At 44.0% G+C, this 20,848-nt stretch overlaps 2 protein-coding genes across 4 annotated transcripts; both read left to right on the plus strand.

Moving 5' to 3' along the window:
• Window positions 1-777: 777 nt before the first annotated feature.
• LOC115169260 (uncharacterized) lies at window positions 778-6,430 on the plus strand. 2 transcript variants are annotated; one of them, XM_029724724.1, is made up of 5 exons: window positions 778-1,018; window positions 1,696-2,043; window positions 4,621-4,749; window positions 5,068-5,129; window positions 5,374-6,430. In XM_029724724.1, the coding sequence occupies exons 1-5, from the start codon at window positions 976-978 to the stop codon at window positions 5,503-5,505; spliced, it is 714 nt and encodes a 237-aa protein (XP_029580584.1). In that variant the 5' UTR covers window positions 778-975; the 3' UTR covers window positions 5,506-6,430. The 2 variants fall into 2 exon arrangements, with proteins under 2 accessions (XP_029580584.1, XP_029580589.1); XM_029724729.1 differs by having other exon boundaries at window positions 5,071-5,129.
• Window positions 6,431-16,345: 9,915 nt separating this feature from the next.
• Window positions 16,346-20,443, plus strand: LOC115169277 (uncharacterized). 2 transcript variants are annotated; one of them, XM_029724737.1, is made up of 6 exons: window positions 16,346-16,448; window positions 16,770-17,120; window positions 17,323-17,679; window positions 19,279-19,395; window positions 19,528-19,586; window positions 19,819-20,443. In XM_029724737.1, exons 1-6 carry the CDS (start codon window positions 16,406-16,408, stop codon window positions 19,948-19,950), a joined length of 1,059 nt encoding a protein of 352 aa, XP_029580597.1. In that variant the 5' UTR covers window positions 16,346-16,405; the 3' UTR covers window positions 19,951-20,443. The 2 variants fall into 2 exon arrangements, with proteins under 2 accessions (XP_029580597.1, XP_029580605.1); XM_029724745.1 differs by having other exon boundaries at window positions 19,531-19,586.
• Window positions 20,444-20,848: the final 405 nt, after the last annotated feature.

The raw sequence follows: 20,848 nt of genomic DNA on the forward strand, positions 1-20,848 counted from the left end.
TAACCCTTATACTGGTCAGGACGTGACAACCTGGTTAAATAAAGGTGAAATAAAAAAATACAAAAAGACAATGCAGCTATTGTAAGACATGTATTTTGCTGTATAAAACATTTATTTCACACAGGCTCTTCAGTTAAATCAAAAATCTTATTTCTCCAATATTTGTTATACCAAAGGTTACCCTGTTCGCAAAATAGTTTCAGTTTCCTTTGACAAGCAAAACAAGGTTTTAACTGCAAAATGTCAACAACAATGGTTGTGTGAACTTTGCACACATTTATCTGAACATTGAAGTTAGTGTCTCACTTTTTAGCTGCTGTCTGTGGTCTGGTAAACCTGCCCTGCATATATCTGTCCATCTCTGAACACACAACCACATTGTATATTTATACTCTAAAAACAACATCTCGGACAAGATGACAAAAAGTCTCCTGAATCTAAATAGAAAATATTGAACCTGCCGTGAACCCTACAACTATAAATGTTAGCCTTGTGACTGTCCTATAGATGTTAGTGACAATAATGACTATGAGAATGTGACACACTGTAGTTGATAATTAAATTAAATAGCTGGCTTAGAGGTTTGCTCATAAAATAAGACAGACTAAAATGTTCTGTACCTAGCATCATTGGTAGCTCTGCATGGCTCCATCTCTGTCATGTTTTACGTTTTCCATGGATTGTTCTCTTCACTAGCCATAAACTGGGCCTATAAAAGGTCCAAACATATGACAAAAATGTGCTTCATATCAACCAACTTGCATAACATTTCTAAGCCCAATATAGCAATATGTCTTGTGGATGACGTTGGCCTTTCACAGACCATCTAACCTGAGACAACCAATCAAAATGGCTAATAAGTTTAGCCAACCTCTCCTTAGTACAGCAAAAAAATTCAAATGGGGGTTTCTTTACTAGCTGCAGAAGTGATCCAGCCCTGTGTATTGGTTTCTTTAGTAGTCTGAAGCTGCAAAGATGATCCAACCCTGTGTATTTATCCTTTTGGTCAACACAGTCTGTAAGTATGACCCAATGCTTCATTATTTTCAGTTAAGTTCAACAAGTGTAGTATTTTATGTTTCTCTAACAGACTCTGTCACTGACCATCTCCATACAGTGACCATTAAGCTTGGGGAGTGTTTGATCCTTGAATGTGTCCAACTAACTGAAAAGTTGCTATCCATCTTCTGGTTTAAACGTGTTATTAGAAAGTACACTGAAGTCATTGCAATATACAATACAAGTTCAAGTGATGTGACATACAAGGAACGGTTTACAATTCCTCAGCATATCAATGTAATACATGAGCAAAAATTATTTAATGTGCTCATTTCAGAGGAAAAGCTAATTTATTCAGCTATATACTATTGAGCAGCCATGTACACAGATAAAGTCAAATGTGAAATTGTCCACGGAAATTATGATTTCTCTTTTCACAAGTTAAGAACCGCTAGTTAACTCATTTGATTATATGACTTCAACTTGTGTTCTTTAAGTTTTCTTAAGCACATAGTAAGACTATTGAGTCCTGTCTATAATAACAATAATTCAAACTAATGCTGTTTAACTTTTGTCCTTTTGAAAAGTATCTTTGTTGCTTTTTTCACCACTTCACAAAAAACATTGTTGATAGGAAGATATTGGGTTGAAATACTGTTACATTTGGAATAAATTAAAAACAAATGTATTTGGTAGGCTCACAGTCCAACTCCGAGACCATGGAGCAACAGGCAAAGTCTGACCCAGTCCATCCAGGAGACTCTGTGACTCTGCAGTGTATAGTACTCTCTGAGACCTGCACAGGAGAACACAGTGTGTACTGGTTCAGAGCTGGATCAGGGGATTCCCATCCAGGAGTCATTTACACCCATGGGAACAGGAGTGATGAGTGTAAGAAGAGCCCTGAGACTCCCTCTCCTACGCAGAGCTGTGTCTACAGCCACTCCAAGAACAACCTCAGCCTCTCTGATGCTGGGACTTACTACTGTGCTGTGGCCATATGTGGGGAGATCCTGGTTGGCAATGGAACAAAATTGGATATTGGTAGGTGATGAAGGGTAACTGATATTTATTTAATATCAGCTAACGTGTTTGGCCCTGTTGAACAGTCATTCACTATCTTGATATACAGTACATAATGAAATTATTGTGAAGAACACTAGATTTTCAGTATTTCTGATTATGCATTCCATATGATGATGGGATTAACTTCTGATAGTCATGTGCGTTGTAATGATCGGACCAAACTGCAGCGGGGATGTGAATCATCTTCTTGATTTATTAAAGAAATGCACACTGAACAAAAGAACGACGAAAAACAGTCCTGTAAGATACTAATACTATACATGGAAAAACCACCCACAAACACAAGAGAAAATAAACCCACTTAAATATGGCCTCCACTTAGAAGCAACGACAACCAGCTGCTTCTAATTGGAGGTCGTTCTCAAAACTAACATAGAAATAGAAAAACTAGAAAACCTACATAGAAATAGAAAACATAGAACATAAACCAAAAACCCTGAAACACACAAAACAAACACCCCCTGCCACGTCCAGACCAAACTACAATAACAAATAACCCCTTTTACTGGTCAGAACGTGACAGTACCCCTCCCCCCAAAGGTGCAGACCCCGGATGCACCTGAAACAAAAACTAACAAAACAATAAGCCCAAAATAAAGGGAGGGAAGGGAGGGTTGCCACCGTCACCGACGGTTCCTGTGCTACACCCCCCCTTCCCAAACCTCCCCCCACGGAGGTGGCTCTGGCTCCGGGCTTAACTAACCTGTCCACCCATGCTGAAGGCTCAGGGCTGTAGCCCACAGCTGAAGGCTCTGGGCTGAGGGCGACTCTGGCTGCACCGGACTGGCAGGCGACTCTGGCTGCGCCGGACTGGTGGGCCTTCTCTGTCGGTTCCGGACTGTGGGCCGTTGCTGGAAGCTCTAGACAGGGCACTGTCGCCGGAAGCTCTAGATGGGGCACTGTCACCGGAAGCTCTAGACGGGGCACTGTCGCCGGAAGCTGTAGACGGGGCACTGCCGCCGGAAGCTCTAGACGGGGCACTGCCGCCGGAAGCTCTAGACGGGGCACTGCCGCCGGAAGCGCTAGATGGGGCACTGCCGCCGGAAGCGCTAGACGGGGCACTGCCGCCGGAAGCGCTAGACGGGGCACTGCCGCCGGAAGCGCTAGACGGGGCACTGCCGCCGGAAGCGCTAGACGGGGCACTGCCGCCGGAAGCGCTAGACGGGCACTGCCGCCGGAAGCGCTAGACGGGCACTGCCGCCGGAAGCGCTAGACGGGCACTGCCGCCAGAAGCTCTAGACGGGGCACTGCTGCCGGAAGCTCTAGACGGGGCACTGTCACCGGAAGCTCTAGACGGAGACTGCGCACTGAAGGCCTGATGTGTGGGACTGGCTTTGGAGGCGCCAGACTAGTGACACGCACCACAGGGCTAGTGCGAGGAGCAGGAACAGGACGTACTGGACTGGGTAGGCACACTAAAGGCCTGGTGCATGGGGCTGGCTTTGGAGGCGCCAGACTAGGGATGCGCACCACAGGGCTAGTGCAAGGAGCAGGAACTGGATACACGGGGCCTTGACTACGCACTGGAGGTCTGGAGCGCACAGCCTGCACAACCTGTCCTGGCTGGATTTTTTCTGTAGCCCAGCACGGGCGGAGTACTGGCACAGGGCGAACTGGGCTGTGCTGAGGCAAGGTGGCTGCCGTGCGTAGAGCAGGAACAGGGTAGCCTGGGCCCAGGAGACGCACTGGTGGCCAGATGTATTGCGCAGGCATACTTCTCCCTGGCTGGATGCCCACTCTAGCACGGCACCTGCGGGGGGCTGGTATCGCTCGCACCGGACTGTGCGTGCGGATGGGCGAGACCTTGCGCACTTCCGCATAGAACGGTGCTCTCACCGCCAAACGCTCCCCATAATAAGCACGGGGAGTTTGCACAGGTCTATCGCCTGACCTAGCCAATCTTCCCGTGTGCCCCCCCCAAAAAATTTGTGGGGTCTGCCTCTCAGGCTTCCTTGCCAGTCGTATTCCCGCATAACGTTCCCGGTCCTCTCCAGCCTTCCTCCATGGTCCTTCTCCAGCTAGTATCTCCTCCCAGGTCCATGACTCCTTATACTCCTCCTGCTGCTCCTTCCTCCGCTGCTTGGTCCTCTTATGGTGGGTGGTTCTGTCATATACGTCGTAAAAAGCGGACCAAGGCGCAGCGGGTATCATGCTCATCTTCCTTTTTTATTTGGATAAACGTGAACACTTAACAAAAATAACAAACAACGACGAAAAACAGTCCTGTAAGGCTACACGGCTATACATGGAACATACCCACCAACACAGTGACAACAACCCCCTACTTAAATATGGCCTCCAATTAGAAGCAACGAAGAACAGCTGCCTCCAATTGAAGCCCTAACCAAATAACATAGAAATAGACTAAATAGATATTCAAACATAGAAATAGACAACATAAAACATAAACCAAAACCCCCGAAACACACAAAACAAACACCCCCTGCCACGTCCTGACCAAACTACAATAACAAATAACCCCTTTTACTGGTCAGGACTTGACACTGACTGCTTTCTTGTCTTCCTTGTTAACAGAAAACCCCAGAAGGAATGTGCTGATTCCAGTAACATTCATCCTTGGGGAAGCACTTTTAATGTGTATCGTTCTGATAATCTACCTCATGTACACAAGGAAGAATAAGAAGATCTGTGACTGTTGTAATGGTAAGTCAATTGTCATTATAATGTTTTTTTCTTATAAGCATTTGGTTGATTTGTATATATGTTTTCGTTTTTACGTTTGGTATTAAATAATCAGGTTCATGGTTGTAAGTATTTGGACATCCCCATGGGTAAAATTAATTAAATCACATAATATGAATGTGTTTCCTGTAATTTGGCATATGATTACACTGCATACTTCTGTAGTTATTTTCTGTATGTTTTTTTCACCCAGCCTTAATTGTGAAAAATACTTGCTTGTTTGATCAGGAATGGTAATTAACTGATCAAAGCTAGTAATTTGATGTATTCTTACTGAAGCAGGAACCATTCCACTTCAATCCGGTAGTGAAGTTCCCAATTCCAGTCAGCAAAGCGATCAGGTATGAAATGATTTTATCTGAATTATAATTAACTACTGGCCATGCAATCATCACAACTATTCACAGACAGTATTATGTTTTGGCAGTAGCTAAGACCAAGGCATAAGTATAGAGCATTAATCAGATCTATTCAATAATCAATCATGTGCAGGATGAAGTATAATTCAGAGAAATCTTAGATTTAATGTGTAGATGTTCTAATTGTTTGTCTCAGTAATGTGTTATTATATATTTTTCTTCTCAGGGAAACGGTGAGGACATGCTGCAGTACTCTGCTCTGTCTTTCCCTCAAAACACAACTCCAGCCAAGGCCAAGAGTGACGCGATGGGGGGAGAGAGTGTCTACTCTGATGTGAAAAGCTTTGGATGTGACTGAAATTGACTAATTCAATGCTAATCATCCAGCAAATAGATCTTACATTTTTTGCCATTGTTTCTACAATTATGTTTCTGTCAGAATAGTGTGATTTATGTGTGACATAGTTCTTTGCTGAAGCTCATTGCTGTTGCTTGTTACAATAGGTAATAACTAGTGGTAAAAGTGTTGTTTCATTAGGATTATGCTGAAATAGATTTGAATGTTGTTTTCTCAAACAAATTGGTCATGTACTCATTATCATATAGTGTTGATATCATCACCAAACTCTTGTTACAATCTTTCTGTTACAGTCTGAATATTATCAATTAACAATTTCCTCTTCCATATGTCATGCCACCTATTACCAAGAGATGGCAGTAGTGATTGAGAATTGAGATTCAGAATCATAGCACTCAGAGTTAGTGTTGACTTCTCTCCAAGTTCTTAATATACAGTGTTGCCTTCCTTCCCAGTTCAGCAGTGTTGCATTCACTCCCAGTTCTTAATATAAAGTGTTGCCTTTCCTCCCAATTCTTAATATACAGTATAAATCACGTAAATGGTGGAATATCTCTGTCTTAGGCTGTTTGAGAAGGTTTGAACCTGTCTATATGTTGTTTCTTGTGAATTTCCTTCTAATTTCAGACTCAGTCTTTGTGTTTAATTTCCATGTTTTTTAAACCGAAAGGTGATTATACAACATTATAAACTGTGTAGTTTGGGTCCTGGATGCTGATGGGTGAAACAGCATTTCAGTCATGTGTATATCAGACAATATACCACAGGTATGACGCAAAAAACTTGTTTCATGTTCTATTTATGTTGGTAACAAATTTATAATAGCACTAAGGTACTCTGGCCGCCTCGGTCCTTATTGCTATATAATACACAACATGTTCATATGCTAAATATATCTAAAAAATAAATTGCCGCTTCAAATAAAGTTCTAGTGTTTTTTCTTACAAAATGTACTTTCCTGACTACTACAGATATATTTCATAGACATTACCCGTTCTATTCTAAGGTGATGGGAGGATGGTTTTACATAAAAACAGCTAAACTGTGCTAAGTCAATTACATTTCCTGTGTGTACAGATACATTTATTTATTTGCTGAGGACTCCCCTGCACAACCCTGGCTATATTTTACACGTGGATGGGTTCTTGAGGAATTTTGGGAACACTGAAAAGAATCTTGCAATGTTGATCCATCAGTGCAAATTTGTAGTAATGACAAGTTTGAACAAGTGGAGTAGTGAATTTATTTCTGTATTAGAAGTAATACCCCAATTGAAATGAGTGAATTTGGCTAGTTCAGCCACACACGTTGCTGACAGGTGTATAAAATTGAGCACACAGCCATGCAATCTCCATAGCTAAACATTGGCAGTAGAATGGCCTTACTAAAGAGCCTGCGTGGCACCGTCTTAGGATGCCACCTTTCCAACAAGTCAGTTCGTCAAATTTCTGCCCTGTTAGTGCTGCCTCGGCCAACTGTCAGTGCTGTTATTGTGAAGTGGAAACATCTAAGAGTAACAACGTCTCAGCTGTGAAGTGGTAGGCCAAACAAGCCTACATAACGGGACTGTCAAGTGCTGAAGTGCGTAGCAGGTAAAAATTGGCTGTCCACGATTGCAACACTCACTACCGAGTTCCAAACTGCCTCTGGAAGCAACATCAGCACAATGGCCAAGCAGCCGCACACAAGCCTAAAATCACCATATGCAATGCCAAGCGTAGGCTGGAGGGGTGTAAAGCTCACCGCCATTGGATTCTGGAACTGTGGAAACACGTTCTCTGGAGTGATGAATCACGCTTCACCATCTGGCAGTCCGACGGACGAATCTGGGTTTGGCGGATGCCAGGAGAACGCTAACTGCCCCAATGCAGTGTGCAAAGTGAAACATTTTGGTAGAGGAGGAATAATGGTCTGGGGCTGTTTTCCTGGTTATGGCTAGGCCCCTTAGTTCCATTGAAGGGAAATATTAACGTTACAGCATACAATGACAGTCTGGGCAATTCTGTTTTTCCAACTTTGTGGCAACAGTTTGGGGAAGGCCTTTTGCTGTTTCAGCATGACAATGCCTCTTGCACAAAGCGAGGTCCATACAAAACGGTTTGTCGAGATCAGTTTTGAAGAACTTGATTGGCCTGCAAGTAGCCCTGACCTCATGCTCATCGAACACCTTTGGGTTGAATTGCAATGCCGACTGCGTGCCATGCCTAAACCCCAACATCAGTGCCCGACCTCACCAATACTCTTATGGCTGAATGGAAGCAAGTCCGAGCAGCAATGTTCCAATATCTAGTGTATCTCCTTCCCAGAAGAGTGGAGGCTGTTATAGCAGCAAAGTGGTGACCAACTCCATATTAACATCGACTAGCAGGTGTAGTTTTGGTCATGTAGTGTATTTGAAAGGACTATAGCATAATTGATAGTTAAATATAGTTCCATGGCTTTAAAAAAATATATATGTGCAGCTACAAGTGTGTATACGTGTCATAGTCCCTAGCTGCGGCATCACACTATGTGTTTGTGGAGCAGTTTAGCACAGAACCTACAGATAGGCTGGCAAGGGGTGTGCCGATATACAGTAAATTGCTTCAGACCTGTCTTCCTGACTTGTCCCCATTGATTGGGTAACTGTTTATTAAAATAAAATGAACTGCATAATAAATACATTTGACTGGTCAATAATGTGAGTCAGGGGCTGGGCCAAAGCCCACATGGGACCCAAGAGGCAATGTTGTGTTGTGGCCATAGACATATAATCCATAGAAGGGTATTGGAACCTCTTACCCTGGCAATTTCACTATGAAACTGATGGGTACACTAGCACTGGCTGCCAGTCCTGACTTGAATTCGGAACTGCCTTCTATGGATTATATTTCTATGGTTGGTTGTGGTTGTCTGTTTGCTTTTTGCAAATTTCAATATACAATTGTGGGAAAAATATACAGTTTGGAAAGCAAAATTCTACTGCTGAAAAGAGAACACTAATATGTCTTTAGAATAGAAGGAAAAAAATCTCAACAACTCCCAATTTATAGTGAACAACATCACTGTTTTTCAAAGTAGCTCATCTTTAGATAGGCTATTCCCACGACGCGCGCATCGGCCATCACCTTGAGTAGTAGCCTATGGCTTCATCCTCATCATTAGGTGAGTGCGTGAGTCAGTGTGCCCCTGTCAATGGTATTTAGTAACCTACTGTAGGCTATTACATATATATATATACAATTTGAGTGTCGCTTCATTGGCCTGGGCTATTGTTTGTTTGAATTCAAGACCAGATTGATCTCAGTGTGTCAGTGTCAGAGTAGCCACTCATTTCGGTCATTAGTGTGCTATTAAAACGATTCAGCTAATGTCTTCTATCATGTAAATTATTTAGAATTGCATGTAATTTGTTTTTAAAGAACCTGTTACCAAATGTTCCCCATGTATGGAAATCGCAAAAACGTGTCTGCTCAACTGTAGCCTATATCACATTGCAAATGTTATTATGGCTTTATTATAAAGGGTTTATAAAAAGCCACGGGACCTTCGATTTTCTTAATCCGGCCCTGGACAAGCCATGGACTATGAGAAGGAGGAGTGGGTGCTTGGATGGTGGAGTAAAGACAGGAGTCTGAGTCCCTTAAAGACGCCCTCCAACTATTTGTTAGCGTTTCTTATTTCTTACAATATCCAATAATTGGTTTCCTTTTCTTTTTTTCTTTTTTTTTTTTACAATATCCCATTTATAAATACAGTAATGAACACACACTTAAGGGTGACACAAATGCAAGCTGGAGTAGGGCATTCAAGGAGTTGGTCTGATGGTGCCCTCTGATGTCATCAGCCACCTCCCTTGCTTGAGGAACAGTAGAGGAGCAATAGAGAACAAAAGAGGAAAGGCCCACCCCCCAACTTGTTCCATGTCATGAGGACAGCTGGACTACCTATTGAGATGTGCATTTTGTTAAGTAAATCAGGTGGTAAATGAGGTGAAAAGGAGACTGGAGTGTGATATACACGACTGTGATTATAATCGAAGAGAATTCTATTGGTAGATAATGCGGTCGGCATTTGATTGTAAGGAATTGTAGGTCAGGTGAACAAAAGGACTTGAGTTCCTGTATGTTGTTATAATCACACCACATCTCGTTAATCATAAGGCATACACCCCTGCCCTTATTCTTACTAGAGAGATGTTTGTTTCTGTCGACGCGATCCATGAAGAAACCAGGTGGCTGTACCGACTCTGATAACGTGTCCGAGTGAGCCATGTTTCCGTGAAACAAAGAACGTTACAATCTCTGATGTCTCTCTGGGAGGCAACCCTTGCTCAGATTTCGTCTACCTTGTTGTCATGAGACTGGACATTGGCGAGTAGTATACCCGGGAGCAGTGCGCGATGCGCCCATCTGCGGAGCCTGACCAGAAGACCGCTCCGTCTGTCCCTACTGCGGCGCCGTTGTTTTGGGTCGCCGGCTGGGATCCGATCCATTGTCCTGGGTGGTGGACCAAACAGAGGATCCGCTTCTGGAAAGTCGTATTCCTGGTCGTAATGTTGGTAAGTTGACGTTGCTCTTATATCCATTAGTTCCTCCCAGCTGTATGTAATAAAACTTAAGATTACCTGGGGTAACAAAGTAAGAAATAATACATAAAAAAACGAAATACTGCATAGTTTCCTAAGAATGCGAAGCGAGGCGGCCATCTCTGTCGGCGCCGCAATGTCTTCATTGGCTTAGGCCTACATTTTACATCATTTTTGACCTGAACTCTGAATTTATGCAATCCAGCAAAACCAGCTGAGATGTGTGGTAGGCATTTCTCCAAAAAGAGTGACAAGGGCTCTTAGCCAAAGCAAATCATGTGCTATTTGCTATGCTTTGTGAAGCCGCAGTGAAACACCCCACTTGGTATATTCTGTGTGAGGGGCTCCTTTGTCAGGGGATCTAAAATCTGCCCCAAGTTTAAACAAATGAGGTTCTAAGAGATCAGAAAAATGTTCTTCCATCAATTGCTCTCAGCTTCAAGGACGATCTCTGTAGTGTTCTCGGGGCCGGCTCCAACACTTTAGGGGCCCTGTTCAAGATTTGGTTGCGCCCCACCCCCTATTTTATAATACTTTTCATGAAATTCTACTCATGTTGCTATTTTCTTAATTCTATCAATTTTGCCATGGGGTGGAGAGGGATTTGTGCAGCTTTAAATCTAATTTTGTCACGACTCCCGCCGAAGTCGGCCCCTCTCCTTGTTCGGGCGGCGTTCGGCGGTCGACGTCACCAGCTTACTAGTTACAACCGATCGATGTTTCACTGTTCGTTTGGTTTTGTCTTTATTGTGTACACCTGTTTTTGATTTCCCTAATTATGTTCATTATTTAACCCTCTGCCTTTTCTGTTTGTCTTATCCGTGATTGTTTCCTGTTTTGTGGTTGTTGATGTTTTTTTTTAAACCATGTTATTTTCTGTGAGAAGTTTATTGATAAATTTGAGTAAACACATTTTGGTTTACACTTATTCCTGTGTCCTGCGCCTGACTCCTCTACTTCTCAATAGAAACCATTACAGAATCACGGACCATGACTATGGAGTCAGCAGGAGCAGCCAGCTTTCCTATTACTGTAGAGGAGCGCGTCCAGCAGCAAGCGAGTAATATACAGAGTCTCATGACAGCTATGGATTGCGTGCTGCAGACCATGGAGAGAGTGGAGAGATCAAGATTTCCCTTCAACCCAGCCACACCACCGCCAGTCGCACCTCCCGATACACCCATTTCTACCCATCCGTCGTCATTATCCGGTGGGATTCGGCTCTCGCTCCCAGGAGCGTATGACGGAACAGCTGCCGGGTGCCAGGGGTTCCTACTCCAGCTGGAGCGCTACCTGGCGGCTGTCCAGCCAGCACCCTCGGGACGCGAGAGAGTGAGCGCCCTCATCTCCTGTCTGACTGGTAAAGCCTGGAGTGGGCCAACGCCATCTGGGAAGAGGAAGACCCGACTCTGGAAGACTACAAGGACTTCTCCCGCCGCTTTCGGGCAGTTTTTGATCATCCACCAGAAGGGAGAGCGGCGGGAGAGCGCTTGTTACATTTAAGACAGGAGATGAGGAGCACTCAGGAGTTTGCACTGGACTTTAGAACTCTGGCGGCTGGTGCAGGATGGAATGAGCGGGCCCTGATCGATCACTACAGGTGTGGTTTGCGAGAGGACATTCGTAGTGAGCTAGCCTGCAGGGACACCACCCTCCACCTGGACCAGCTGGTGGACTTACCAATCCAGCTGGATAACCTGCTGGCCTCCCGTGGACGTCCGGCTCGGGGTCCGTTGGTTCCATCCCCCAGTCCCTTAGATCCAACTCCTATGGAGTTGGGAGGGGCTGGTACTAGGGAGACCGGAGGGGAGACTATTCCAGGCACTAGAGGTGACCGCAGAGGGCACACTGCTGGTCGGTGCTGGGGAGGTTTTCCAGGTAGTCGAGGTGGTAGGCGGAACACTGGTGGTTCATCTCAGGTGAGTAGGCACACAACTCACCCAGACCCCCCTGTTGCTCACATGTGAGTATCTATAGGATTTCCGGGGTTTTCCCCGCATTCCCAGCATAAGGCACTAGTAGATTCAGGCGCAGCTTGGAACTTTATTGATCGGTCCTTAGCCCATAGATTAGGGATTCCTATTGTTCAGGGCTGATTAGGGAGGTCACAGCTCCCATTGCTATGGTAACGCAGGGGAGTCATGAAGAGAGTATTAGTCTCTTTCTGATTGACGCTCCTGCGTTTCCCTTTGTGTTGGGTCTTCCCTGATTGGCTTCTCATGATCCTATTATTTTGTGGCAAGAGAGGGTTCTCAAGGGATGGTCCTGTCAGTGTTCAGGGAGGTGTTTAGGTGTTTCCTTAGGTGCCACTACGGTGGAAAGTCCAAACCAGGTTTTCACCATGCACATTCCTCCCGAATATGCCGATTTGGCAATCGCCTTCTGTAAAAGGAAGGCGACTCAATTACCACCCAATCGACCGGGGGATTGTGCGATAAATCTCCTGGAGGGCGCTGCACTTCCCAGGAGTCACGTGTATCCTCTGTCACAGGAGGAGACGGCGGCGATGGAAACATATGTCGCTGAATCTCTGGGACAGGGATACATTCGGCCCTCCATTTCACCTGTCTCCTCAAGTTTCTTTTTTGTGAAGAAGAAGGATGGAGGTTTACGCCCGTGCATTGACTATCGAGGTTTGAACCAGATTACTGTTAAATACAGTTACCCGCTGCCTCTGATCGCCAGTATGACAGAGTCATTGCTCAGGGCGCGCTTCTTCACAAAATTGGACCTCAGGAGAGCGTACAACCTGGTGCGTATCAAGGGAGGGGATGAGTGGAAGACGGCATTTAGCACTACTTCTGGGCACTATGAGTACCTCGTCATGCCGTATGGGTTAATGAATGCTCCATCCGTCTTCCAATCATTTGTGGATGAGATCTTCAGGGACCTGCACGGGCGGGGTGTAGTGGTGTATATAGATGATATTCTAATATACTCCACTACCCGCGCTGAGCATGTGTCCCTTGTACGAATGGTGCTTGGTCGACTGTTGGAGCATGACCTTTACGACAAGGCGGAGAAATGTCTGTTCTTTTAACAGTCCGTCTCCTTCCTTGGCTACCGTTTGTCCGCGTCAGGGGTGGAGATGGAGACTGACCGCATTTCAGCCGTGCGTAATTGGCTGACTCCGACCACGGTAAAGGAGGTGCAGCGGTTTTTAGGGTTTGCCAACTACTACCGGAGGTTTATCCGGGGTTTTGGCCAGGTGGCGGCTCCCATTACCTCCTTACTGAAGGGAGGACCGGTGCGATTGCGGTGGTCGGCTGAGGCGGACAGAGCTTTTGGTAACCTGAAGGCTCTGTTTACCACGGCTCCAGTGCTGGCGCATCCTGATCCCTCCTTAGCGTTCATAGTTGAGGTGGACGCATCCGAGGCTGGAATAGGGGCTGTGCTATCTCAGCGCTCGGGTAAGCCACCAAAACTCCGCCCCTGTGCTTTCTTTTCGAAGAAGCTCAGCCCGGTGGAGCGAAACTATGATGTGGGGGATAGGGAGTTGTTAGCTGTTGTCGGGGCTCTGAAAGCGTGGAGACATTGGATTGAGGGGGCTAGATACCCTTTCCTCATTTGGACTGACCACCGAAATCTGGAGTATATTCAGGCAGCGAGGAGACTGAACCCGCGCCAGGCTAGGTGGGCTATGTTTTTCACATGCTTTTCTTTCACTCTTTACTACAAACCAGGTTCCCAGAACGTCAAGGCAGACGCACTGTCCCGGCTGTATGATACAGAGGAGCGGTCCACAGAGCCCACTCCCATAATTCCAGCCTCATGCCTGGTGGCACCGGTGGTATGGGAGGTGGACGCGGACATCGAACGGGCGTCACGTGCAGAACCCACTCCCTCCCAGTGTCCCGTTGGGCGCATGTACATGCCGTTTGATGTTTGCGATCGTTTGATCTGTTGGGCCCATACATCACCCTCCTCTGGTCATCCTGGTATCGGTCGGACGGTGCACTGCCTTACGGGGAAGTACTGGTTGCCCACGTTAGCCAAGGACGTGAGGGTTTATGTCTCCTCCTGTTCGGTATGCGCACAGTGCAAGGCACCTAGACATCTGCCCAGAGGGAAATTACAACCCCTTCCCGTTCCGCAACGACCGTGGTCACACCTATCGGTGGATTTCGTGACGGATCTTTCCCCGTCACGGGGTAACACTACGATCCTGGTTGTTGTGGATGGGTTTTCTAAGTCCTGCCGTCTCCTTCCTTTGCCCGGTCTCCCTACGGCTCTACAGACTGCGGAGGCCCTGTTCACCCATGTATTCCGGCACTATGGGGTGCCTGAGGATATTGTGTCTGATCGGGGTCGCCAATTTACGTCTAGAGTCTGGAGGGCGTTTATGGAACGCCTGGGGGTCTCGGTCAGCCTTACCTCAGGGTTCCACCCCGAAAATAACGGGCAGGTGGAAAGAATCAACCAAGAAGTGGGTAGGTTTCTGCGGTCCTATTGCCAGGACCGGCCGGGAGAGTGGGCATCATTTATCCCCTGGGCAGAGATGGCCCAAAATTCCCTACGTCACTCTTCTACTAACCTGACCCCTTTTCAGTGTGTGCTAGGGTATCAGCCGGTCCTGGCACCATGGCATCAGAGCCAGATCGAGGCTCCTGCGGTGGATGAATGGTTTCGGCACTCGGAGGAGACATGGAACGCTGCCCATGTACGTCTTCAACGAGCCATCAGGCAGCAAAAGGCGAGTGCCGACAGCCACCGCAGTGAGGCCCCGGTTTATGCACAGGGGGATCGGGTCTGGCTCTCGACCCGAAACCTGTCCCTTCACCTGCCCTGCCGGAAGCTTGTTCCGCGGTTTCTGGGGCCATTTAAAGTCCTGAGGAGATTGAACGAGGTTTGTTATAGATTACAACTTCCCCCTGATTATCATATTAACTCTTCGTTGCATGTGTCTCTCCTCAGGCCGGTGGTGGCTGGTCCGCTCCAGCAGTCTGAGGTACGGGAGGTTCCTCCGTCCCTCTGGACATCGAGGGGGCCCCGGCGTATACAGTACGAGCCATTATGGACTCCAGACGTCGGGCGAGGGGCCTTCAGTACCTCGTGGAGTGGGAGGGATACGGCCCGGAGGAGCGAAGCTGGGTACCGGCGGAGGACATCCTGGACCCATCGTTAATCCAGGATTTTCACCGCTTCCGTCCGGATCGCCCTGCTCCCCATCCTCCGGGTCGTCCCCGAGGCCGGTGTCGGCGCGCTGCTGGAGCCGCGCGTCAGGGGGGGTACTGTCACGACTCCCGCCGAAGTCGGCCCCTCTCCTTGTTCGGGCGGCGTTCGGCGGTCGACGTCACCGGCTTACTAGTTACCACCGATGAATGTTTCACTGTTCGTTTGGTTTTGTCTTTATTGTGTACATCTGTTTTTGATTTCCCTAATTATGTTCATTATTTAACCCTTTGCCTTTCCTGTTTGTCTTGTCCGTGATTGTTTCCTGTTTTGTGGTTGTTGTTTTTTTTAAACCATGTTATTTTCTGTGAGAAGTTTATTGATAAATCTGAGTAAACACGTTTTGGTTTACACTTATTCTTGTGTCCTGCGCCTGACTCCTCCACTTCTCAATAGAAACCATTACAAATTTATTGTAATTTTATACGTTTTGCCATTACTTTTGCCATGTTAATATGATATCTGAGTGAGAATGACTAACATAAACAATGGGGCCCATCCTGGAGGTCAGGGCCCTCGTCACGTGCCCAGCTTGCTCTATCTATCTATTCAGCCATGATTACTACAAGTTTAGATAGATGGCTAGACTAACTACCAATCAAAATATTTTTAGCTGACATGCTAATTGAGTGAGTGTCAGTGACTGACATAACAAGAGAAAAACTACTGAATGATCTACAACCAAATGTCAAAATTGCAGCTGGTGTATTCTACTATTTTTGCGGGGCTGGGGTCCCCCTAGCTTTTATTCACCCAACTTTTAATAACCTTAATCCAATAAGACGGAGACATTTTTGGTTGATTTCACATGGAATTCACGTTTGTTGACGACTCAACCAAATGTAAATCAAAACTATACATTGAACTGACGTCTGTGCCCAGTGGGCTGTGACAGATTCATAATCATTGGACTGGTTCAAAATCAACATACGGCAATGGCATCAATGATCAATACATAAGGCCAACAAATCACACTATAGTTAAATGTGTATTTTAAAGTGATACCATGTCCAGACCCTTGTTGGTGGAAAACCATCTACAGGAAATGTTGAACAACCAATCAAGTCATTCTTACATGGCACCAAGCAAAATGAATAGTTATTCTCCTTTTGTCACATCAGTCATTGCGTGTTTCATGGTTAAGGGAAAGAACTTAGCAAGATGATCAGAACCAGCTTTATTTTGGTACTTCTCACTCAACTTTGTAAGTGCATGCCTAACCAATTGTCTTACTGAACTGCATAATTTTTTAACTGAATGTGTAACCTACGTCTTCGACTATTGGAAAGTAGTTTAGTAGTGCAGAAACAGGATGGAATACTGTAGTTACATCAATGTAGTTTTGACAGCTATGAGAGGAAATATCACCAAATCAGTATGTTTTCCATGGTTTTAAGGACATTGATTAGGCTTTGTCCTAGCCCATTTCCTGATAGCTCTGACCACTTTGGTAAATATTCTACAAATTGATGTCTGAATTGGCAAAGTTAATATATCTGCAAAACTTCTTTCAAATTTATTGCAGACCTGATTCAAAATGAAGAAGTTAATCAGCCAGTTCCACTGACCACTGTTCAGCTCGGAGACTCCATATCTCTATCATGCCTATTCGCTGATAACAAACGTTTTCAAGTCCTCTACTGGTACAAGCAAACTATTGGTCAAATGCCCCACGTTGTGGCAGCTATTACTGATTCTTCCAAACCTGTTCTTTCTGGAAAGTTTAATAACCTACGTTTTAAAGTGGACAAAGCTGAAGACGTATCTCATCTCATTATCAGCAATATCAGCACATCAGATGAGGCAACCTATTACTGTGCAGTGGGAACAAAGTATCAAATGGATTATAGAAATGGAACCTTTTTGGCTACAAATGGTAATTTCATTTGAATTGTATATTTTATTGTTCATCAGTATATTATTTTCAGTGTACAGTATAGTCCTCAGTGGATATTATAAAGTTCATCTTGGTACATTGTTTTAAATGCATACTGTCTCAAAGATGTGCTATTAATGCTATAGATCCTGCTTCATTTAAACTTGAGAATATCCTTCATCCAACAAAATGCACAATGTAGGTGACAGTGGAAAGAGGTTTACCAAGATAACTCTGGAGCAGCAACCAGAGTCTGACCTAGTCCATCCAGGAGACTCTGTGACTCTGCAGTGTACAGTACTCTCTGAGACCTGTACAGGAGAACACAGTGTGTACTGGTTCAGAGCCGGATCAGGAGAATCCCATCCAGGAGTCATTTACACCCCTGGGAAAAGGAGTGATGAGTGTGAGAAGAGCCCTGAGACTCCCTCTCCTACACAGAGCTGTGTCTACAGCCTCTCTAAGAACAACCTCAGTCTCTCTGATGCTGGGACTTACTACTGTGCTTTGGCCACATGTGGGGAGATTCTGTTAGGCAATGGAACAAAATTGCACATTGGTAGGTGATGAATATTATTTACAAATAATGAAGGTGAAATACAGATGTGTAATAACTTGCCTACTGTGCAACACTTTATGCTGAGTATACAAAATATTAAGAACACCTGCTCTTTCCACTACATAGGCTATTGATTGATGTCACTTGTTAAATCCACTTCAAATCAGTGTAGAAGAAGGGGAGGAGACAGATTAAATAATGATTTTTAAGCCTTGAGACAGTTGAGACATTGATTGTTTATGTGTGCCATTCAGAGAGTGAATGGGCAAGACAAAAGATTTAAGTGCCTTTGAAGGGGGTATGGTAATAGGTGCCATGCACACCATTTTGTGTCAAGAACTGCAATGCTGCTGGGATTTTCATGCTCAACAGTTTCCCTTGTGTATCAAGAGTGGTCCACCACCCAAAGGACATCCAGCCAACTTGATACAAGCATTGGAGTCATCATGCTTCTACATCTGCATTGCTTGCTGTTTGGGGTTTTAGGCTGGGTTTCTGTACAGCGCTTTGTGACATTGGCTGATTTAAAAAGGGCTTTATAAATACATTTGATTGATTGATTGATTGATCATGGGCAAGCATCCTTGTGGAATGCTTTCGACACCTTGTAGAGTCCATGCCCGACAAATTGAGGCTGTTCTGAGGGCAAAAGGGGAGTGTGCAACTCAATATTTGGTAGGTGTTCCTAACGTTTGGTATACTCAGTGTAGTTTAAAGGGATTTTTATTTTTTTTAAATGCCATATACACTACCGTTCAAAAGTTTGGGGTCACTTGGAAATGTCCTTGTTTTTGAAAGAAAAGCACATTTTTTGTCCATTAAAATAACATCATTTTGATAAGAAATACAGTGTAGACATTGTTAATGTTGTAAATGACTATTGTAGCTCAAAACGGCTGATTTTTAATAGAATATCTATATAGGCGTACAGATGCCCATTATCAGCAACCATCACTACTGTGTTCCAATGGCACGTTGTGTTAGCTAATCCAAGTTAATAATTTTAAAAGGCTAATTGATAATGCTCCAGATACTCAACTAGTCTAAAGAAGGCCAGTTTTATTGCTTCTTTAATCAGGACAACAGTTTTCAGCTGTGCTAACATAATTGCAAAAGGTTTTTCTAATGATCAATTAGCCTTTTAAAATGGTAAACTTGGATTAGCTAACACAACGTGCATTTGGGACACATGAGTGATGGTTGCTGATAATGGGCATCTGTATGCCAATGTAGATATTCCCATAAAAAAAATGCCAATTTCCAGCTGCAATAGTCATTTACAACATTAACAATGTCAACACTGTAATTCTTTTAATTTATTTGAATGGACAAAATATGTGCTTTTCTTTCAAAAACAAGGACATTTCCAGGTGACCCCAAACTTTTGAACGGTAGTGTATATGCAAAGATGAAGGAAGTTTTATTCTCAAATGAAATTGTAAAAAAGTGAGGAAAGAAAATCTGATTTCTCGAATACTTTACTGCCAGTATACTATATAGGGAATATATTGTGTACTGTATTGATCATCATACCACTTCAGTTACTTATAATATTGTAATAAGCTAGTTCATTGAACATGCAAATTCTTTTTGGTTTAGAAAAAGCAGCTGATCCTGTCATTATCGCTCTGGGAGCAACGTTGGCTTTAAGTGTGACTGTGATCAGTATCCTTGTCTGCACCAGAAATACAAGGCCAATTTGTGAACATTGTTATGGTGAGCTGTTGAGAATTGCAAATTGTAGATTGGCACAAATACATTTTCGGATATATGTAGCCAAATGTCTTGCTTCTCTGGGAGTATCCTGTCATGGTTATGCTTGTTGCTTGTTTTCTCTCATGGAAAAAGTAGGTGCCTCTCAGGATATAGGACATGACAGCTCAACAGTGGAACAGTTAAACGGCCAGGTAAATAAATTGATTTGTATAACTTTGCTGCCCATTGATTTGGCTGTTGGCATTACTTTTGTACTTTTTATTATTAAGTATTTAATATACCATTCAGAGTACAAAAAGAAAACGCAACGAGATGATGTAGGTGTAATTGCTCTAACAAATCTCAGTTATGACGCAGTGAGTTTATGCCATCACATATATGCTTTATGTTACCAGTATGGCAAAAAAATATGATTATTCACAGGATGAATATGCAGATACGTTGAATTATGCTGCATTGAATTTCTCTGAGAGGAAAACTAAAAGAGGAAGAAAGAAGAGAGAGACACCACAGGAGAGTGTGTACTCTGATGTCAGGCACTCAGATTGGGACTGAAATTGTTTCAACTACGGTACTGAGTAGTGGGTCTAGTTAAGTCATTAATCTCTCAAATGTTTCATTTATTACAATAAATGTTGTGTTTTATCTATCACATGAAAAGGTAACACAGCAGAACAGCAAAAACGGAAAAGAACACTGAAATGTCTGGTACTTTGAATTTGACTTTAAAACTAAATTAAACCTTAAAAGAAAATATTAATAGCATGTGTATTTGTTTTCTAACCATGTATCTAGATACTGTAAATGCTTGATGTGTTTTAGCACATGAAAGCAGCATTTACATTTGCCTACACAAAGTAAGTTGTTTTTGTAACTGTATAATGTCCCGGCTTCATATTACCTGTTTTGTTGACGTGTCAGTCCGTAGAGGTTCCTAATATTTTAGCTTCTACTGTACTTTTTATCAGTGAACTTTCCTGTTCAATGTTTAGCACAAGTGTACAATAAACAATGGAAACCTGTTCATACATGGATAATCCTGATATTGGGTTCTGTCTCTGTGAACGTTTCTAACAAATTATTCCTACATTTACATTTTTGCAGTCTTTGTTATGTTGATCTCATTATCAGTGTACTTTCATTATCATTCTCCCCCCCATTGCTTTTAACTTTTTTAGAATTAGGGATGTTTAAGACATTCTTAGTTCTCAGCCACATATTTCTGTTTATTGAATAAGTCTGTAATTAAACAAAATGTACCAATTCCTATCAAAGTACAATACTTAGTAACTCCAAATACATTTTTGCATATCATTCTATTAAATTGTATGATACCTCAAAGTCGTAGCTGAGTAAATCACTCACGTTGTCTTAAAAAGCCACATTTGTCTTCTCCTCATACTGGATGAACTAACATGGAATTAGGCCTACTCCATTTTATCAACAATATTTA

This window comes from Salmo trutta, chromosome 3, assembly GCF_901001165.1.
Source record: "Salmo trutta chromosome 3, fSalTru1.1, whole genome shotgun sequence".
Classification (NCBI taxonomy): Eukaryota; Metazoa; Chordata; class Actinopteri; order Salmoniformes; family Salmonidae; genus Salmo; species Salmo trutta.